The sequence below is a fragment of the Podarcis bocagei genome (assembly GCF_964188305.1).
Source record: "Podarcis bocagei genome assembly, chromosome: 17".
Lineage (NCBI taxonomy): Eukaryota > Metazoa > Chordata > Lepidosauria > Squamata > Lacertidae > Podarcis > Podarcis bocagei.
Window position 1 is genome coordinate 36283672 of NC_138143.1, and position 20688 is coordinate 36304359.

Below are 20688 nucleotides of genomic sequence, written 5' to 3' on the forward strand. Positions count from 1 at the left end.
CAGTAGGTAATACACAGCTGAGGACCATATAGCAATCTTCTGGCACTTGGTTTTATCCTCAAAATCTTAAGTACTTGCTATATTGGTAGTTAGGAGGGAAGGAATTCCCCCTCTCAGGGCAAAATTGCTGCATATTATGGGAAAGTACTGTTCTTCCCCTTCAGCAATGCGGTAGTGGCACAGGCCACAGGCCTGCAGCCCGTTTTCAAAATTTATTCTTTGCTCGTCTACCAGCACTTCTGGAGAAGGAAGTCCTGGCTTCTGCTGCCTGGGCCTGTGGTTTAGTATAATCTGAAAAACATGGTCCTTACAAACAGGAGATCCCATACCCTTAGTGCTAGGGCCTGAATAGCTCTTATGATGCATTTTTGCTTTACAGAGGTGCCCCGCAAGACGAATGCCTCGCAAGACGGAAAACTCGCTAGACGAAAGAGTTTTCCGTTTTGGAGGTGCTTCGCAAAACGAATTTCCTATGGGCTTGCTTCGCAAGACGACAATGTCTTGCGAGTTCCTGCTGGTTTTTTCCCTTTCCCCCCCCTTTTCTAAGCCGCTAAGCCGCTTATCAGCTGATCCGATCAGCAGATAAGCTGCTAAAAGCCGCTAAAAGCGCTAATAGCGCTAATCCGCTAATCCGCCAATGGGCTTGCTTCGCAAGACGAAAAAACCGCTAGACGAAGAGAATCACAGAACGGATTCTTTTCATCTTGTGAGGCACCACTGTAGAATTCTATCAACGTTACCATTAACCTTATGAAAGATGTTTTCGTATAACTCATCCTTTTCAGTGCTCTCCCATGCTGCTGGTTTATAGCCAGAGCTGCACATACTCCCACAATTCTGTACAAGTCCTGAAAAAGTTGATACAGTGGTACCTCGGGTTATATACGCTTCAGGTTACAGACTCCGCTAACCCAGAAATAGTGCTTCAGGTTAAGAACTTTGCTTCAGGATGAGAACAGAAATCGTGCTCCGGCGGCGCGCCGGCAGCAGGAGGCCCCATTAGCTAAAGTGGTGCTTCAGGTTAAGAACAGTTTCAGGTTAAGAACAGACCTCCGGAACGAGGTACTTGACCCGAGGTACCACTGTACTTGATTTCACTTGCAAAGAATAATCACTTGCAAAGAATAATCACTTTTTAAAAGTTAAGGCAGGTTTCTAGTCCTGGGGGTGCAAAGCATGTAGGCAATGTGCGGTGAAATCTTCTGAAGGTGGAGGTTGCAAAAATAAGAGAGCCAGTGTGGTCTAGTGGTTAAGAGCGGTAGACTCGTAATCTGGTGAACCAGGTTCGATTCCCCGCTCCTCCACATGCAGCTGCTGGGTGACCTTGGGCCAGTCACACTTCTTTGAAGTCTCTCAGCCTCACTCACCTCACAGAGTGTTTGTTGTGGGGGAGGAAGGGAAAGGAGAATGTTAGCCGCTTGGAGACTCCCTAGGGTAGCGATAAAGCGGGATATCAAATCCAAACTCTTCTTCTTCAAACTCTTCTATAAGGGCTGCATAGGCACAGGGGCGGAGGAGGAGGAGTGCGGGGGGGGGAGCGCACCGCCCCTGGCAGCACGATCCCAGTGGGGTGCCACCACAGCTGCCCCCCTGCCCATGCTGGGCACCATGCCCCTGAAGGCAGCATGCCAGGCCCTGTGGGCAGTGCACCACACCCCCAGGACACGCACCAGCCCCGCCCCCGTCTGCTCTCCGCCACTGCATAGGCACCCCATATTTAAAGCACTTTAAATCTCATTACTTCCCTCCTAAAAAGAGTAATTCTGGGAACTGTAGTCTACACTCCACAGAGCTACAATCGCCAGCACTCTTAAGGAACTCTAGTTCTCACGATACCTTGTGGGGAGGAAGTACGGTGCTTTAAATATGTACTGCGCAGTGGCGTAGCGTGGGGGGTGCAGGGGGGCCCGGCCGCACCGGGCGCAACATCTGGGGGTTAGGGTTAGGGGGCGCAAATCCACGGGTTAAGGGGCGCAAATTACTTGCCTTGCCCCGGGTGCTGACAACCCACGCTACGCCACTGGTACTGCGTATGAAGTCAAGATTTCCGGAGGCCAGGAGCTCTGTTCAAGTACACAACAAAGCAGGCCTAGTTAATTAATTTTAGGAACATGGAGCTGAACAGTTATCACAGCTGGGTGATCAAAAGTTATAAACGTGCAGAAGGCACAGGTGAAGCATTTGCACACCCACAGAGGAGAGGAGGCACCAACCTTCTCAGACCCAGGAACACCTGAACAGATTTTTCTCAAGGGAATGTGGCCCACGACTTCGGCTAAACATTAGGAAGTTCTGACACTAAGAGCTATTAAGGCAGTGGAACGGACTCCCTTGGGAGATTGGGGACTCTCCTTTCTTGGAGGTTTTTAAGCAGAGGTTGCATGGTCAGCTGTCATGGACGATCTGGTGGAGATTCCTGCACTGCAGGGAGTTGGACTAGAGAATCCTTCCAAGTCTATGATTCCATGAGAGGAGAGAGGTTAGAAGGTGGAAAGGAGAGCTGACCATCCTTTGTGGACCATCTTACTACACCAGATAGACATGGGTGGGGCTGTGGTCTAAACCACCGAGCCTCTTGGGCTTGCCGATCAGAAGGTCAGCGGTTTGAATCCCCCTGATGAGAATGAGCTCCCGTTGCTCTGTCCCAGCTCCTGCCAACCTAGCAGTTCAAAAGCATGCCAGTGCAAGTAGATAATTAAGTTATCGCTGTGGTGGGAAGGTAAACGGCGCTTCCATGCGCTCTGGTTTCTGTCACGGTGTTCCGTGTGCCAGAAGCGGTTTAGTCCTGCTGGCCACATGACCCTGAAAGCTGTCTGTGGACAAACGCCGGGTCTCTTGGCCTGAAAACGAGATGAGCGCCGCAATTCCAGCCTTTGACTGGACTTAACTGTCCAGGAGTCCTTTACTTTTTACCTTTTACCAGACAGAAAGAATCAACAAGCAATGGTCTCACCGCACACTAATTTTTGGCCATTTTCATCTCAAAAAATTAAAGAGTTGGCCTTTGAACATGTTAAATCTTCTCTTACCTCTTAAAAAAACAATCCAAAATGGTGCCCCCCACGCTGGGGAGGAAAAGGAGCTGCAACATGGACTCCTCAATACATGACCACGGACTTCTGCAGGTGGTGACAGAAAGAGTCATATTGCAGTGGCAACAAGAGTTTTCCTTAATTTCAATTCATTAAATTTAGCACGCGGGGGGCGCACTTTATCTAATTATGTAATTCAGTATTTGAATTATCGGTATTAATAATTGTACAATAAACTGATGTTGTTATAATGAGGCTATTATTGGATTGCAACTGAAAACTAATAAAAAAATTATTACAATAGTTTCGCTTAATTTCAGTAGAGGGCTTAATTTAAATGGGAACTGCTAATCCTGGAACGGCAAGCACTGGTTTCCCAACTGAGATTCACTTCTGAATAACAGTGCCTGACCATGGCCCCATGTTCTCTGAAGCTCCATAATTTTAAAAACAAAATTATGCTTTAACATATGTGGATTGGGAGCTAAGGGAGAACCACCACCAAAGGACTGAAAATATAAGAGCAGAAACATTCCGTCAAATTAAAAACACCAACTTTTATTGTTTACAATGTCTTTAATGTAGTTTCTTGCAAAAAAAATAAGTCAACAAGCCACTGCAATGCTAATTTATCAAATGCTGCTCTGTGGAGCAATTCCTCCCCCTGCCACGCCCCCCTTGCTATGAACATATTTTAAAGGCACTTTTGTCAAAACCTTTGAAGCTGAGAGCGCTAAAACGTATTCTCAGGTAATTCAATGTGGTTTCTATGACATCCACACACACACCCTGATCTTCACACAGAGAGACAAAAACACACAGCAAAGCTATTTATGATGTGCAACTTAAAAGTTGCTTGCATAGTATGAATGTGCCCACTCCCCCTAACGACATCCTGGACTGGATTTGGACAGGGGTTTTAAATGCCTTCCAAAGTCCAGTGAAGCCGGAGAGAGATGGCAATTTATTCTGAGAGTTAAAGGCAGTGTGAAAGAGGAGTGTGCATGCTCTGCCCAATTTTACCATGCTTTAATTTTTTTTTTGGGGGGGTGCCTCTATCACTCCCCAAACCCCAAAAAACTGACCTGAGCAGGTAGAACAATGGGACAAAAAGAATATGAGCTTATGCTGTGGGAAGCGAAGTGTTTCGCAAACAACATGCTTTAGTTTTCCCCCACACGTATCCTGTGAGAGCAGGATTCTGCACTAGATGAACCACTGGCCTGATCCGGCACGATCCTTCTTATGTGCTTAATATTTAAGTCTCTTAAAAACTATTGTGTTTCCAGCTTGCAATATGTAACCTACATATCCTGCTTTCTGAGGAAGAAAGACTAGAAATTTCCAGAAAGAGCAATTTTATTTCTGGAGGGTGGGCATCCCAGTAGCTCTTGCAGAGCTAAAAGACTGGTTATTTCAACAACAGGCACGGGTTAGTTGGTTGGTTTTTTCCGTTTCCTTAACTACTGGATACATTAAAATAATAGGGAGGCCCTAATCTCCATAACTTTTAAAAAAACCCACCATACTGAAGCATACAGCTGGGTTCCAAGGCCTGGTTCATATTACTTGGAAAGTGAATTACTGGTATTTCTTCCTCATAAACGATACCATATTCACACCATACATTTAAAATAGTATCATACCTCTTTAACAGACATGGACTGGGAACTGTAGTTTTGTCAAGGGTGCTGGCCTCACAGAGCTACTTTCCCCAAACCCTTGAACTACAGTCAGCCTGGATAGTTCAGTTTGGTTAGAGCGTGGTTCTGATGGCCCCAAGATTGCAGGTTCGATCCCCGTATGGGAGAGCTGCGGACTTGCATCGCAGGGGGTTGGACAAGATTATCCTCGGGAGTTCTTTCCAACTCTACAATTCTCTGATTCTGTGATACAGTTCTTGGGGTTCTCCCCGTCTGTTCCAAGTAGTGTAATGGTGCTTTGAATGTATGGTGCGGATGCAAATGTCTTGGGTATATATGGGTGCACTGACCCACCACTGCAAGGAAAAAGTATGTCTGAGCTAGGCTGTGGTGTTAGTGTGTGCATTCAATACTCTTGCTTCCCTAACTGACCCCAGCCCACTCATTTCTTCTGGGGCTGCTTGCTATCAGGGTTCAGGGAAATGCTCCATGCACAGTATGGATTCCTCCCCAAATACTTAGGCGAAAGGGTTATAGAACAACCCAAGTCAATTACTATAACAAGATGTATACCCACTATAAGAAATACCTGAACAGACATATTGGTTCAAAATGCACCTAACATTTGATTGACTTAAAAAAAATAAATCCCTGGTTACTTCTCAATTAAGGCACACTCCAGAGTGTTCGCAGTCAACTCCAAACACAAATGAGCATATTTAAAACGAGAGGAAGACATACACTTCCAATTACAGATATATAGTTGTTCTGCCCTCTTCCCACATGCCCAATAGTAAAAGGCTAAGCATTTGGCTCAGTATGTTGAAATAAATAAAGAAGTTAAACCCAACATGCATGCATGAATGAAACACACACACACACATTACCAGCTAAATAAAAAAGGGCTCAATTCTTTGTATTCCTCCCCCCCTTAATTATCCAATTAGAATAAGTCAAAACCTCTTCAAGTTAGGAAACTCAGGACCTGTTTGAAAAACATTCTCCACAGAACAGGGTTGTACCCTCCTTTCCTCAACTCTTCTCACTGTGAAGAGAAATTAATGACTACGCATGAGATCCCCTCAGAGATATTTAATCTTGAAAAAAGATTCTCTCAAATGATCAGGGGGATCCTGCTCTTGAGTAAAGGCAAGTTTGCCTGGTTTAGATATTCACTTCTTTTTGTGATTTACAGAGTGAGAGAGGAGCCATGGAGATTTGGGGTGAGGGAGGAGAGAAGTCCATAATATTTTCCTTCCAGCTATTTTGGACTACAACTCCCATCAGCCGCAGCCAGCAAACTATGGTTGCTGTTCCTCACATGGCTGAATAGCCTCAGTGCAAGAGGATGAGTTGGAGAAGCGTGGTGGATGACTGCAGAGCAGAGGATCTGTCTCCAAGCACAGGCAAGTTGGCTTTGCAGAACAGAATTCCACCAGCATATTTTCTTCCCGCAGCAGCAGAACTTATAGTGACAGTCAATTTGTCCAAGACTAGATGATTTGTGGGTAGCTTTCCTTTGGCAACACAGCTGAGGAAGTGGAATGGAAAAGTCCAAAGGTTACAAGAGGGCAGGAAAACAGGTTAAGGGCCCCATCCTTTTAAAACTAGGTTGGACGTGAGGAACAGTGAGTATTCCAGCGGCGACTGCTGCTGTCGCCCGAGGAAATACTGGGAGATTGCTGAGGAACGTGGAAACTGCTTGCCAATTCAGAATTATACTTCATGCATCTGATGAAGCTCTCCACAAGAAGCTTATTGGCATAATAAAAATTGTTGGTCTTTATAAGGTGTCGCAAGTCTCTGCCTTGTTTATGCTTCTATATACAAGGCATAAAATGAGGTGAATTGACTTATGTGCCTCCACAGAAATAGGAAGCTGTGCAGCAGAAAGCTAAAGTTAAAGACCATCCTCATTCATTTATGGAGTCCTAAGAAGGTCCTGTGAATGCTTTTGAGCACGCCTGATGCTATAAACACAGATTCTGACATTCTGGAAGACGTATCTAGTTCCCTCCCAATTCTATGAGCCTATGATTCTAAATTTTGTAACCTAACAGCACTGCAATCATGTCACCTCTCCACACAGACAGTACAGAGAGGGCAGGGAGAAAACACAACATCCAAACAGGACCTGAGTTTCAAAGGCATCCAGACGGACATTTTGAGAATTCACAAAAATATTTTAGGAGATGTCTTTATCTCCTCAAGCAATATACTTTAAAGGCCACCTTTTTAAGGAGCACACCAGCACCACAAGGATGGTTTATACAAATCAAAGTGCACAAACCCCCTTTTTAGTCTGGTTTAAATGTGACTTTGCCTGCAGCTTGTACTGATGGTATTAACATGCTATTAGGTTTTATATACAACCCCCTGCAAACTTTTCAATAACATGTTGCAAAAATTAAAAACAGCGAATTTCACGTTTTAACATACAACACTGCAAGAAAGAAAATAAATTTTTTTGTTTGACATTTATACAGTATTTAGTCCTTAGAATAGTAAACGTATCTGACAAAATATTTTTTTTAAAAAATGAGAGGCTACCTTATGAACCCAGAATTACAGACCTTTTGCCATTCCTCAGTGAGAAACAGATTGCATTGTAACAGTAAAAAAGGAATATGAAATTCAGCATACACGCATAAGGCAATCAAGAAATGGTACTTATGCAAGTCATTCCAAACCCCCCAATGTCAAGGACTTACAGGCATCATTGACAATGACGCTTTGTAGGCCCACTGACCTCAAGCCAGGGAGTTACATCACAAGTCAATGGTTCATCCATTGCTACAGACTACAGAGGCAGCCTAGGCCAAAGCTGCATAGTGCAGCCAACCCACCCCCCCCCGCCCCCCAAAGAGTGGCAAATTCCTACTCACTGCTTAATAAGGTGCTTTCATAGAGTTTTTGTTTATTTAGTGAACCCCAGGTCCTTAGTCTATCTATTGCTGCGCCTTCCCTGAAATCCTACCTATTTGCATAGGTGCCGCTGCCTTACAAATGGAAATGGGCTTGGTTGGCTTGCGAAATCTTTGGCTGCGCTGCACACACTGCTACTTTGCGTGCTTCTAGAGGCAAGCCCATACCGCAAACTGGGAAGCACAGTGAATGTTGCCTGACCTTCCAATACACAAGGCAGTGCTCCTCAGGCTTTGTGAAGCACTTACCTTGAGCAATACCTGGCCCATTCATTCAAGTGTGGCAGTAGTTTGCCAGTGATCAAGAAGAGGCTGAGTGCGCTCACAAGAGGAATGCTAACACAACACACAGATGGACTGACTCAGGTAAGCAAGTGATTTTTTAACAGGGCAAAATGCACGCGGAATGCTTTTTGTGTGTCTATGGGCCACAACTCATATGTTTGGCCCCAAGTCTCAGGCTTGCATTCTGCCCCTCTACCTCTTTCCCTCACTGCAGGGAGAAAGCACTGCATGATCTCCGGACTATAGCATGCGTATTGGGATCTCTCTAACCATTCAGTTTGCCCCAAGACAGAAGGAGAACTTCAAGATCAACTTCAAGGAGGCTAGAAAGATCCATTCGGATTCAAACAAATACTGTGCAGTCCAGTTCACTGTGCTTTTTCCCTGTGGTGGACAGAAACCCATGTCAAACAGATAACTGGGTTGAGAACTTTGCTATCGGAGTCAGAGCCTAAATATTTTTGTCATGCAAAGACACTTTTCAGGAAAAAGAGACCCAAGATATTAAAATTCCCTCTGCCAGCAGAACAGAATCAAAGCCCCCCTTTTTTTGATAATCCTATTTCTCTTCCCTCTTTTTTCTTTTTAGGTGTTTCAATAGCTATGAAGACAAGAACAATCCTGTCTGCAAGAATGGGGAGCTGTATCAAAAGAGGTAAACTCAAAAACAATTTTAGCAGCATTTTCCAGTCCTTCATACGGTAACCACAGCACTGAATTTTCATAAATATTACCCAATTTTAAAATTGAATGGGGGGAAATGGCCCATAATTGCATAATACACCATCCATTTTAAAGCAGAAGTATTTCCCAAGTTTGTGCTACTGCTATTTATAGTGGAGAACATTGCAGTAAGCAATGGGCACCGTCCACGATGCAAATCTCTTGCGCAAGCCCCAGTGAGGCACAGAGGAACCACATGAATGGATGGGTGGTGCCTTCGGGCAACTTTCAGACCTTCTTATGGGGCTAGCACAGCAAAACTTCCCAGTGGATTTTGCCCATATGTCACTACTATTCCCTGAAAAATTGACATATTTATGAACTCCTACAAACAGTTCTAAACTTTAAAAGAGAGACACACATAGCAAGAGTTTTGAGATTAAAATTCTTAACTGTCCATCCAACTGAAAGGCCTCAGAATGGCAAAATAAGGCATCCTTTTTTTTCATGTTGACTGTAATAAAACAGCAGGGATAAAATTCTGATAGGATGAGCAGCCCCTGTTTAGGGTTCTCCAAGTCTTCTGTTGCACCTCTGGCATGCTAGCTTTTTGGTGATCCTATATCCACTGTGATTTTTGTATACAATGGGAATTTCTCAGTTCTTTCTACTGTGTATTTCAGAGTGTTTAAGCCATCAGAGTTCATCGTCTCCTTTGTGTGAGCAATTTTGTTGAACCTGCAAGAACAAGAGAGATTCACTGTTGGGAAATCTCCATTTGCAAATAGAACCTGCTTTTGCCTCCTTGAAAGGGTATTCGGGCTAATACGAAGAGAACAAAATATTTTAAATGCTCAAACCTAACATAAACATTTGTGCTGATATGACACAGAAATCTAGGAGACCGTATTTTATTGAACCAGCTAATAGTTTCAAGATGCGGCGCAAGCTTTCAAGTTTCACAAGGAAGAGTTAGGACTCTGGGCTGAAAAGGGGCATAAAACAATCTCTTGCTTTTCCATCTGGCTTAGAGCCGAGAAGCCAGAGTAAACACGATGGTAGGGAGCAGACTTTTCCACCCGTGTGCCTGCTTCATTCACATCTAAAAGAAGTGTAGTAGTTTCGCTTTCTTACATAAAAGGTGGACAACAGAACCCTCACCCCCAATTACTTCCTTGCGAACTATCACTTCCAGCATCTTTCTCTCCCAAGCTCAGCTCTGATGCTGAGGTGGAGCTGGGCTAGAGAGGAAAATATTTGAACTGCTGAGCAGAGGGAGAGGGAGATGGAGAATGGCAAGGTTATGTACCCTCACCTGTACAACCTTTCCGTTGTAAAAAGACAGCCCCCGCCTTGCTCCCCCCAGCAACCAATTCTAAGTATGAGCAGGCCATACAAGTCTCTTCACTGTTAGATATTTAAATTAAGGAAAGGAGAGCCAGCAAAATGGTGTCCTTCGTGCTGATGGAAATCTCCTTTCACCCAGTCACGGCTACCATTTTCATTTTTTTTGCGAATTCCTGCCCCCCGTGAGCCTCCAAGGTCTGCTTTGAAGGAACGTCCTGAACAGTATGGGAGCTTGCAGGGGGGGGGGGGGGAATTGGAAGAAATCACCTCCCACTGAAGGAAGCCTTGCTAGATCATAAAGTCCGCTTACAGCATGAGAGAGACCACTGGCTGCCACCCAATACCACCATTTGAAAATGTTTGTACAGGATGCAATGAAGAAGGGACCCTACCTCTGTGGGTTGGGCTCATTTTTGTTGTCTCTCGAATGGCGTATCATCCGACATTTCCCAATTGCAGCATCTGGGCGGGAGATTCTCATGCCTTTGAAAACAATCCTGCAAAAGGCGCACAAATAGAGAGGCTGTTGTTACATAAAAGCACAGGCATGTTTTAAAGCAGGGGTGGGATGGGAAGCCTGTGGCCCGCCAGGTGTTGTTGAACACCCCCTGGTATAGCCAGTCTGGCTAATGGTCAGGAGTACTATAAAGTCCAACATCATATGGAAGGCCACAGTTTCCTCATCTCCGCTTTAAAGATGCCCATGGAACAAAACATAGCAGTCCAGCTGAAAGTAGTTTATCAAATGAAAGTGAAATAATGTTATCACTTATTTCGCTATGTTTATAGTACTTATCTCATTATTATCTATAACAGAGTAATTTATGCAATACCCCTAGGTAAGTCACTTTCACAAGTAGATACAGTGGTACCTCGGGTTAAGTATTTAATTCGTTCCGGAGGTCTGTACTTAACCTGAAACTGTTCTTAACCTGAAGCACCACTTTAGCTAATGGGGCCTCCTGCTGCTGCCACGCCACCGGAGCCAGATTTCTGTTCTCATCCCGAAGCAAAGTTCTTAACCTGAAGCACTATTTCTGGGCTAGCAGAGTCTGTAACCTGAAGCGAATGTAACCTGAAGCGTATGTAACCCTTGGTACCATACCATATAAAGGAGATATATAGATCAGTTTTTGCTCTGTCTACATGCTGGTTCAACCCCTGTGAATTCTGATGGCACTACCTCACTGTATTGGGCTGAAGGTTGATCCAAAAAGAAGTCAATATCTTCTTAAAAATGCAAATTCTAATGTAACTTTCCCCAGTCATAATTAGTAATCCAAGAGATATTCGGCAGCTGCAGCATCAGGAAATACAGATTAAGTGCCAGGACTCTTGGAAGGCTTCCACAACAATTTTTGTTCAACAAACTGTTCTCTGCCTGTCCCCTGCTCCATCATGTTATGTCCTTTATGTTCTCAAAGCTCTTCCCAGACCAGGCCCCATGGATTTCAGAAACTGCCTCTCCCTAGCCAGGCCCTGCTTTATATTCCTTCTCTGTATGAGGTTGAGAATTGTTGTGCCTAGGAAGTAGGGCCTTGATATCTGTTGCAGAAATGTTGTGGCTATCATCTCCTTCTGGTAGGTATAGAGTTATGTTGCCGCACACACACTAAAGGCTCCTGCCACGTTAACAAAACTGTGGTTTCCAAGTCATAAGCAGTATTAGTTACTGTTTATTCCACATTAGTCAGACACTGCCTGTGTAGACACTATACCTTTAAAACACATTTGAAGTACAGTCATACCTCGGGTTGAAGTAGCTTGGGGGTAACTATCTTCGGGTTGTGCACTGCGGCGACCCAGAAGTAATGGAGCCTGTTACTTCTGGGTTTCACTGATTGCGCATGCGCAGACGATCAAAATGACGTCATGCGCATGTGCAGAAGCGACAAATCGCGACCCGCGCATGCGCAGAAGCGCGGACGTGGGTTGCGTTCGCTTCTGGATGCGAACAAGGCTTCGGAACGGATCCTGTTCTCATCCAGAGGTACCACTGTACTCCCCCCCCTCAAAGAATTCTGGGTACTGTAGTTTACTCCTCAGAGAGTCACAGTTCCCAGCAACCCTTCACAAAACACAGTGCCCAGAATTCTTTGAGAGGCAAAGTGTGCTTCGGATGTGTGTACACAGTCACCGTCCGGGGCACTGTGTTTAGTTTGTGTACTGCAGTTTAAGAAGTGGTAAGAACAGTTCAACTATGGAACCGTTTCCAAAAGGAATTGGGGGCTCTCTTCCTTTAACCAATAGTTGGGATGCTTTTGCTCTGGGTTGCCTACAAGCCTCCATGCCTGCCCCCCAACTCTTACAGTTCAGCCTGGCTTTTAGACCGTACAATCCATTTCATTTGACTTTTAGTTTTGTCGGACGACTTTTCCCAACTCCCCAACTTTTGTGCTTCCATTGTGTTTTTCAGCTATGGGCGTGAGGGGGGTAGAAGTGGCACTAACTAAATAAATAATTGTCAAGAGCCGTTTACCTTCTCGTGTCAAGAACGGCTCACCTTAAGGAGCACTGAAATAAGAAGTAGCTAAAAACATGTCTTCAGCCTAGCAATAAAGGGCTTGAGGGCTGAAAAGCAGGTTTCTGAGCAACAGTGGAAAGGGGAAAGGAGGTACTCTTGGTGTTGTAACTCTGCTTTTAACTTTTAACAGAGTTAACATTTGGCTTAACGTTTTGCATCATGGCCCTCTGCCATTACTGGAACGCCCGTTCTTTAAATGAAATGAAAATATACAATAAGGATACTTCTGAGCATGCTCAGAGTTCCTTTGGCTTCTGACAGTTCCAACATCCTGTGCTCAGCACACTTAGAATTAAAAGAGAAGGAAGTCTGGCCAGGGGTTCCCAGAGCCCCGGTAACCTTTATTTTGAGAAAACGAAACAGTGAATTCATTTTCTTTGACAGTATTCTTAAAACACCATCTACATTTTTTAAAAAAGCATTTAAGACTTAGGCATCTTAAATCCCCATACTGTTGCGGCAAGAGTATTGTTAGCCCAGAAATGGAAACAAGAAGAAATTCCGACGAAAGAAGAATGGCAGACGAAATTAATGGACTATGCAGAATTGGACAAAATGACAGGGAGGATTCGAAACCTGCGGGACCAGAGATTTACAGAAGATTGGAAGAAGTATATGAATTATTTGAAGAGCAACTGTAATTATTTGAAGAGCAACAAATTACGCTAGTAGGGCTACAAGAAGTTTTGTAAGGAGAAATATACGAAGTGTTACAAAGTAGAAAAAGATAGAGATATTGGTTATGAGTTTGAAATGTAATAGGGAAAATAAGAAATGCATACTGAGAGATCAGATTGGAAAATTTTCAGACAGGATGGATGGAAGTCAAAAATTTGAATAAGATGTAAAAGTATGTTTAATTACTGTTGAAAATGATATGTTTAAAAAAAACCTAATAAAAAAGTATATCTTAAAAAAATAAATAAATTCCCATACCGTTGTGGCTGCAATCCATACTCCCCACTTTTTCTACTCTTCCGAAGACATGAACATCCAGTGGCGTAACGTGGGGGGTGCAGGGGGGGCCGGCCGCATCGGGCGCAACATCTGGGGGTTAGGGTTAGGCGGCGCAAATCCACGGGTTAGGGGGCGCAAATCCACGGGTTAGGGGGCGCAAATTACTTGCCTTGCCCCGGGTGCTGACAACCCACGCTACGCCACTGTGAACATCCTGGCCTTACTATGTAAAGACTTCCTGGAACTTCCAAAGACCAACAGCATACTTCCCTACAGTACTAGTGAAGAGGAAGCAAGCTTTCAAAGAGCCTGAATGGAAACACTTGGCTGCCAAAGGCTTGACCCTGACAGTGGGAAGACAGACTCTGGTTTGCTCCGCAGCTTAGTGAGCGGCGCTAAAGAGACAAGGAGAACAGTGACCCCAGCGCAGCGTAGAGCACCAGACTGCCCCAGGATCTCCTGCTTTCTGCCAGCTCCGTTTGACAGCGAGCCAGGAAGAAAAGGGAAACAATGGAGGAGCTCCATTCCCTGGCCCTCTTTGGATACCAGCCACTGCAGGCTAATGTCTGGAGTTCAAGCTGAAATACAAACAAGTTAAGCTATTTGCTAATGTCACAGCCAGGAAGGCAGGTGTGGCAGCTGGGGACAGGTTACATAGCCAGCGGGTATTTCTTTCACCACTTCCTGGCCCATGCTTCTAAGCAGCCACTTTCTTGGTCAACTATGGGATGTTAAGAAGCGCCTCCTATAGTAAGTGCACACAAGGAATGGGATTCAGTGTCACACTGTGACGAATGTCCTGCTTATTCAAACATTTCGGTTTGCCAGACGAGCAATCCCTCTCGCCTCCTCCTTCTCTAAACAGTGAAAGAAATCTATATTAATTGGGAGACACAGGAGCCTTACCTGTTATAAATGTCATCATCTTCACCACCCCAGCCCCAATAATTATTGGGAAAGCCATTGATTTTTTGGAATTGCTCCTTGCTCAAAGCAGACACTCCTCCAAAATACTGATTGTAAGGCAAGCTGAAAGAGAGGAAGGCAACTCATCAAAAAAAGTAGTTTTTGCTATCACCAAGACGTTAGGATTGCTCATCTAGTTGCGATTGTAAGTAAAAGTATTAATAATTGCATTAGTAAGAACAGTAACAACAACAACAATTTTATTATTTGTACCCTGTCCATCTGACTGGGTTGTCCCAGTCACTCTGGGTGGTTTCCATTAAAGCAATTATAAAATATAACATCAATAAATGCCATAGAAATATGTGCTTCAACACACACACAAAATCTTGATTGCCTTAAAGAGAATAATCTATGTTTCTAAAGATCAGGATGTAGTAAGCTTAGAATTCACTTAAACCCTTCCCCCAACGCAGGTAAGTTGGACCGTTATTGTATTAAATGAAGGCAACTGGTTTTCATTCTCTGCCCTATCAGAAATACAGCAGAACGTAATAAGTGGATAGTTATCAGAATTCTTTTTTTTTTTTTTTGTACTTAGCACATTACACACCTCAAGACTTCACTTTTCAGGCAATATCTTCCCACCAATATAGCAACAGCCCATTTGATATCTCCAAAACTTGTTCCTAATGAAGTTGCACACATAACCTGCAAGCATTTTCAGGCCTAATTCAGCCACAACAATAAACCATAATTTCCTGTTACATGTTCAAGCCGTGGTGATCTTGCCTGGTGCCAGAGGAGAAGTGAGTGAAGGAAAACAGCAGCTCATCCATATTATGGGAAACAAGGCTTCCCCATTACATCTAAAATGGACCTCAGACCTTGCTTCCCACAAGGCAAATGGTTTTACTGTTGTTGTTGTTTTAAAAACGCATCGTTATTTTTTATATAAACTGTTCTGAGAGCCTCTTGGCTGAAGAACAGTAAGTAAAGTATCTAAAGAAACAAATAAAAAAAAAACTTTAGGCAAACAGATCACAGATTTGAGAGTAGAGCAATTCCAGAGAAGAGCGAAGTTGGCTGCTTTGGAACATAAGTAATCCAAGTGTAGAGTGAGCAAGCCAACATGGATACAGGTTCCGAACATTAATCCACTCTTGATATTAACAGCCATGCTATTATTATGTGATTTTTTGCTAGCGTTGAATAAATGTTAGCAATTGATTTCTTACCGGAACCCAAATTTATCCATTGACACAGAGAGGTGCCTGGGTTGACTGTAACACTTGTATATATTTCTGTCATCCATAGGGATTAGGTCAACATCGCTGAATACAAAGCAGTCATAATCGTATTCTTTCAAAGCTTCTGTGAAGCCTATGTTCAGAAGCTTTGCCCGGTTAAATGTTGCTTCTCCACCCTAATGTAAGAAAAAGAAGGGCTATTAAGCACAGACAATAAAAGCTGGTTAACATTTACTATTCATTATAGGCCTGGCCCTTCACAAGCAGTAATGTGGACATGCGGGTGGCAAAGTTCTCTCAAACGTTTCATCCACCATGTTTTTCTGTTCAGTTTAGCTTAAAATTATGATCAGCTGGTTCAACCCGAAAGAAGCATGCATTTTCCAGGGTCTTGCTTGTTTTGCATTGCACACAGACCTCTCTTGAAACCTTGGGGAGGCTGAGAGCATATGCACCAAGTCCCTAATTTCACGGCTTTCCAACGCCTGTTCTCGTGTTGCCACCCTCTGGACCTCTTGAGGAGGAGACACACAAAGAAGGGCCTCAGAAGATGATCTCAGGGTCCAGATAGGTTTGTATGGAAAAAGGCAGTCCTTGAGGGATTGCGGTCCTGACCCACTTAAGGCTTTATAGGTCAAAACCAGTAAATTGAATTGGGCCCGGAAACTAATAGGTAGCCAGTGCAGTTGGACTAGGATTGGTATAATATGCTCAAACCATCTTGCTTCTGTGACCTGGCCGCTGAATTCTGCACTAGCTGGACAGTCACTCCAGAAGGATATCGAAAGCCACTGAGAGGTCAAAGAAGAATTAACAGGGACATGTTCCCCTTGTCTCTCTCTTGACGGAGGTCGTCATACAGGGTGACCAAGCAGTTTCTGTGCCCAAACCAAGCCTAAACCTTGTCTGGTCTGCAACCACTCACTCCAGAACCTTGCTTATAAACCACTTACATTTTGGTATGCCCCAGCGACGCCAAAAAAATGTATCAGCCAGATGATTCCACCAGATCCCAATCTCATTTATGGGATATGGAGTGTGTGTGTGAGAGAGATCAGCTTCAGAAAAGATTTATGATTTTTAAAAATGTCAATAAGAAGCTTATTTTCCTTATTAAAGGCCTTGACTTCTTCCTGAAGGTCACAGGTGACCCCATTTTTGTCTCCTGCCGTGGTTTGTGATCCACTTAACAACTCTAACCCAGAACGTTCTGTAGGAGCCTGGAAATATCACTTGACGTGCTCTGACCTATTGCTTTCTTATGGGCAGGCCACACACAGACCCCTCCTTTGCACAAAATTAGGTAACATGAAGCACAGCAAAGCTAGCACTGTACTTGAAATCAGCCTGTTAGGGAGCTGGTTGACTGCTGAGCTACAGTTATACAGTGGTATCTCGGTTTTTGAGCATCTTGGAACCCCTTAACGCCGAAAACCTGGAAGTAATTGCTTCCATTTTCGAATGCATCTTGGAAGTTGAATGGCTTCCACTGCGTTTTCTTCCTTTTTCTCCATCAACTTTGCCAACTGCCCTTTGCAGTTGTCAAACGTTTCGGAAGTTGAACGGTCTTGTGGAACAGATTCTGTTCAACAACCGAGGTACCACTGTACTAATACAGTGGCACCTTGGTTTACGAACTTAATCCGTTCTGGAAGTCTGTTCTTAAACTGAGGTGTGCTTTCCCTAAAGAGGCCTCCCGCTGCCAGTGCCCTTCCAATGTTCAGATTCCGTTCTTAGACCAAGGTAAAGTTTGAAAACCAAGACACTACTTCCGATTTTGCTGAATTTGAAAACCGAGTCGTTCATAAACAGGACTGTTCTTCAACCAAGATACCACTGTATAGGAAATTGATAAGGACATTTCCTCCCAGTAAGTGATAGGTTAGAAGTGGTACCTAACCTCTATAAAAAGGGTTTAGTCCTATAGAAGAGGAGGAAGATATTGGAGGCAATTTGGATCTCACTCAATACAAATACTGAACATCTGATAAAGCTGTGCTTCTTATTACTATATTTATATATGTGTGTAAAAGAGTTACTCCTCCTGAGGAGCACATTAAATGATCTTATGTGGAATGGTACCTCCCTGAGGTCCTAGATTTAGGATTAGCTGTGTACTTGACGAGATCCCATATTCAAAATAAAACATGGCATCTTCTAGATTAGAAGGTAGCTAGTAAACCTTCTCTCTGTAGGAAGTGAAGCGGGAGAGAAAGGACGCTGAGTTCTCAGTTTCATTCTGGGATATTATTCTTGGAACCAATGTAATAAGCAAGAAGGCCTGTGGAGACTGATAAGAGGAAATACAAGGAAAAGCCTGTTTTTTGTTTTTAAAAGATTGGGACAGGAGAATGCTGCTGTCTTTTGGGAGTTCCCTAATTTTCATGTCATTCATACTGTTTTTTTAATGCAATACAAGGGAGTAAAAGATACCTGAATGTGCTCTTAAATATACCTTATTCTTATAGCTGTTTTAATAAGTAAATGGTTTCTGCAATAATGTATTGTCAGTTTGTTTTCAGAGTTTCTAAATTGTAATCTGCTCTGACTTTCAAATATAATGAAGTTGTTCACAAACTTGGCAAGAATTACAGGATTCTTAAATCCTTAAATCAATGAAACTAAAAAGTGTCCTTGCCAATTTAAGGAGGATATAGGACATGGCTGAAACCACACGTTTCTCTTATTTTAATTAACCCTTCAGGAAAACAAGCCAGGGCCGACTGCACACACGAAAATAATAATAATAATAATAATAAATTTTATTTATATCCCGCCCTCCCCAGCCAAAGCCGGGCTCAGGGCGGCTAACAACAATAAAATAATCAATAAAATAATCACACAATCTAAAAATTTCATTATAAAAATTAATTAAATCAAATTGATGGCAACCAATTAAGTAGAATTATGTGCAGGTTGCCAGAGGAGGGAGTCAGGCTGCGCCCTGACCAAAGGCCTGGCGGAACAACTCTGTCTTGCAGGCCCTGCGGAAAGATGTCAGGTCCCGCAGGGCCCTAGTCTCTTTTGACAGAGCATTCCACCAGTTTGGAGCTGCAGCCGAGAAGGCCCTGGCTCTAGTTGAGGCCAGCCTAACCTCTCTGAGGCCTGGGACCTTGAGGATGTTATTATTTGCAGACCGTAGGTTTCTCTGTGGGGCATACCAGGAGAGGCGGTCCCGTAGGTACGAGGGTCCTAGGCCGTATAGGGCTTTAAAGGTTAAAACCAGCACCTTAAACCTGATCCTGTACTCCACCGGGAGCCAGTGCAGCTGGTATAATACCGGATGAATGTGCTCTCGCAGCGAAGACCCCATAAGGAGTCTCGCCGCGGCATTCTGCACCCGCTGGAGTTTCTGGGTCAGTCTCAAGGGCAGCCCCACGTAGAGCGAGTTACAATAATCCAGTCTGGAGGTGACCGTCGCATGGATCACAGTGGCTAGGTCAGGACGAGAGAGATAAGGGGCCAACTGCTTAGCTTGGCGGAGATGAAAAAATGCCGCCTTTGTTATAGCTGTAATCTGCGACTCCATAGAGAGGGAGGTATCGAAGATTACACCCAAACTCTTAACGGACGGTGCTGGCACTAATTGCACCCCCGCAAGAGATGGGAGTTGCCCCCTCGATCCCATATCGTCCCGGCCCAGCCAGAGGACCTCTGTCTTCGAAGGATTTAACTTCAACCGGCTCCCACGTAACCATCCAGCCACAGCTTCCAGACATCTGGTCAGTGTGTCTGGGGCCGAGTCAGGATGGCCATCCATCAACAGATAGAGTTGGGTGTCATCAGCATACTGATGGCAACCCAGCCCAAAACTCCGGACAAGCTGGGCGAGGGGGCGCATAAAGATGTTAAAAAGCATCGGGGAGAGAATTGCACCCTGAGGCACTCCACACACCAAGGAGTGGCGTGATGACAATTCCCCCCCAAGCGCCACCCTCTGTCCCCGACCAGAGAGAAACGAGCGCAGCCATTGAAGGACTGTGCCCTGGATCCCCACGTCGGCAAGGCGGTGGTCCAGGAGTTCGTGATCGACCATGTCAAAGGCTGCTGACAGATCTAGAAGAATCAGCAGCCCCGACCCGCCTCGATCCAGCTGTCTGCGGAGATCATCTGTTAGGGCGACCAGAGCCGTCTCGGTCCCATGACCAGCGCGGAAGCCGGACTGGAATGGGTCCAGAGCAGATGTTTCATCCAGAAACCTACCAAGCTGTTCAGCAACCGCTCTCTCAATCACCTTACCCAGGAATGGAAGATTCGAGACCGGGCGGTAATTGGATAGATCTGAGGGATCTAATGATGTTTTCTTTAAGAGCGGACGCACCACCGCCTCCTTCAGTTCCCCTGGGAATATCCCGGTGCCAAGGGACAAATTGATGATATCCCCCAGGGGGCCCCGCACCTCGTCTGGACATGCTCTAATCAGCCATGACGGGCACGGGTCCAGAGGACAGGTGGTGGGCTTTCCAGCTTGGAGGAATCTGTCCACATCGGCTGGAGATATCCGGTCAAAGTGGTCCAATACTGGACCCGAGGACAGTCGAGGGGCCTCCAGTTCCTTTATTGTATCCAAATTGGCAGGGAGGTCATGGCGGAGCAACAGGACCTTCTCCGCAAAAAAGCTCGCAAATGCCTCACAGCTGTGTGTCAGATTGTTATTTAAATTTGGCTGTCCTTCAAGGGACGTTAAAGACCGAATTATACTAAATAATTGCGCCGGGCGAGAGCTAGCGGATGCAATGGAGGCCGAGAAGTAAGACTTCTTAGCAGCCTTCACTGCCATCTCATAGGTTTTCATAAAAACCCTATAAGATGTTCTTGAGGCTCCGTCACGGGCACCCCGCCATACTCGCTCTAGCCGTCTGAGGTCCCGCTTCATTTTCCGAAGCTCCTCGGTAAACCAGGGAGCCCGGTTTCTGCGGGGTCGCAGAGGGCGCTTAGGTGCGATCTCATCGATGGCTGCCAGGAGCTGGGTATTCCAGCCCTCAACAAGCTCAGTCAATGAGTCGCCAGGGGGAGCATGGTCCCGCAAGGCTTGACGGAATCTATCCGGGTCCATCAGCCTCCGCGGGCGAGCCCAAATCGGCTCGCCACCTAAGCAGGGTGGGGGTGGAAAGTCAATCCTGGCTTTCAGAGCGTAGTGATCAGACCATGGCACCT

General features: G+C 44.9%; 1 protein-coding gene across 1 annotated transcript in view; it reads right to left on the reverse strand.

Moving 5' to 3' along the window:
- Positions 1 to 3569: 3569 nt before the first annotated feature.
- Positions 3570 to 20688, reverse strand: part of B4GALT1 (beta-1,4-galactosyltransferase 1) — a 55151-nt gene continuing 38032 nt past the window's right edge. The window contains exons 3-6 of the mRNA XM_081176849.1: positions 15520 to 15707; positions 14282 to 14404; positions 10287 to 10391; positions 3570 to 9285 (exon numbers count right to left, since the gene is read on the reverse strand). Of these exons, the coding sequence (XP_081032975.1) occupies positions 9150 to 9285; positions 10287 to 10391; positions 14282 to 14404; positions 15520 to 15707 (552 nt within the window). The 3' untranslated portion in view covers positions 3570 to 9149. The remainder of the gene's footprint in view (positions 9286 to 10286; positions 10392 to 14281; positions 14405 to 15519; positions 15708 to 20688) is intronic.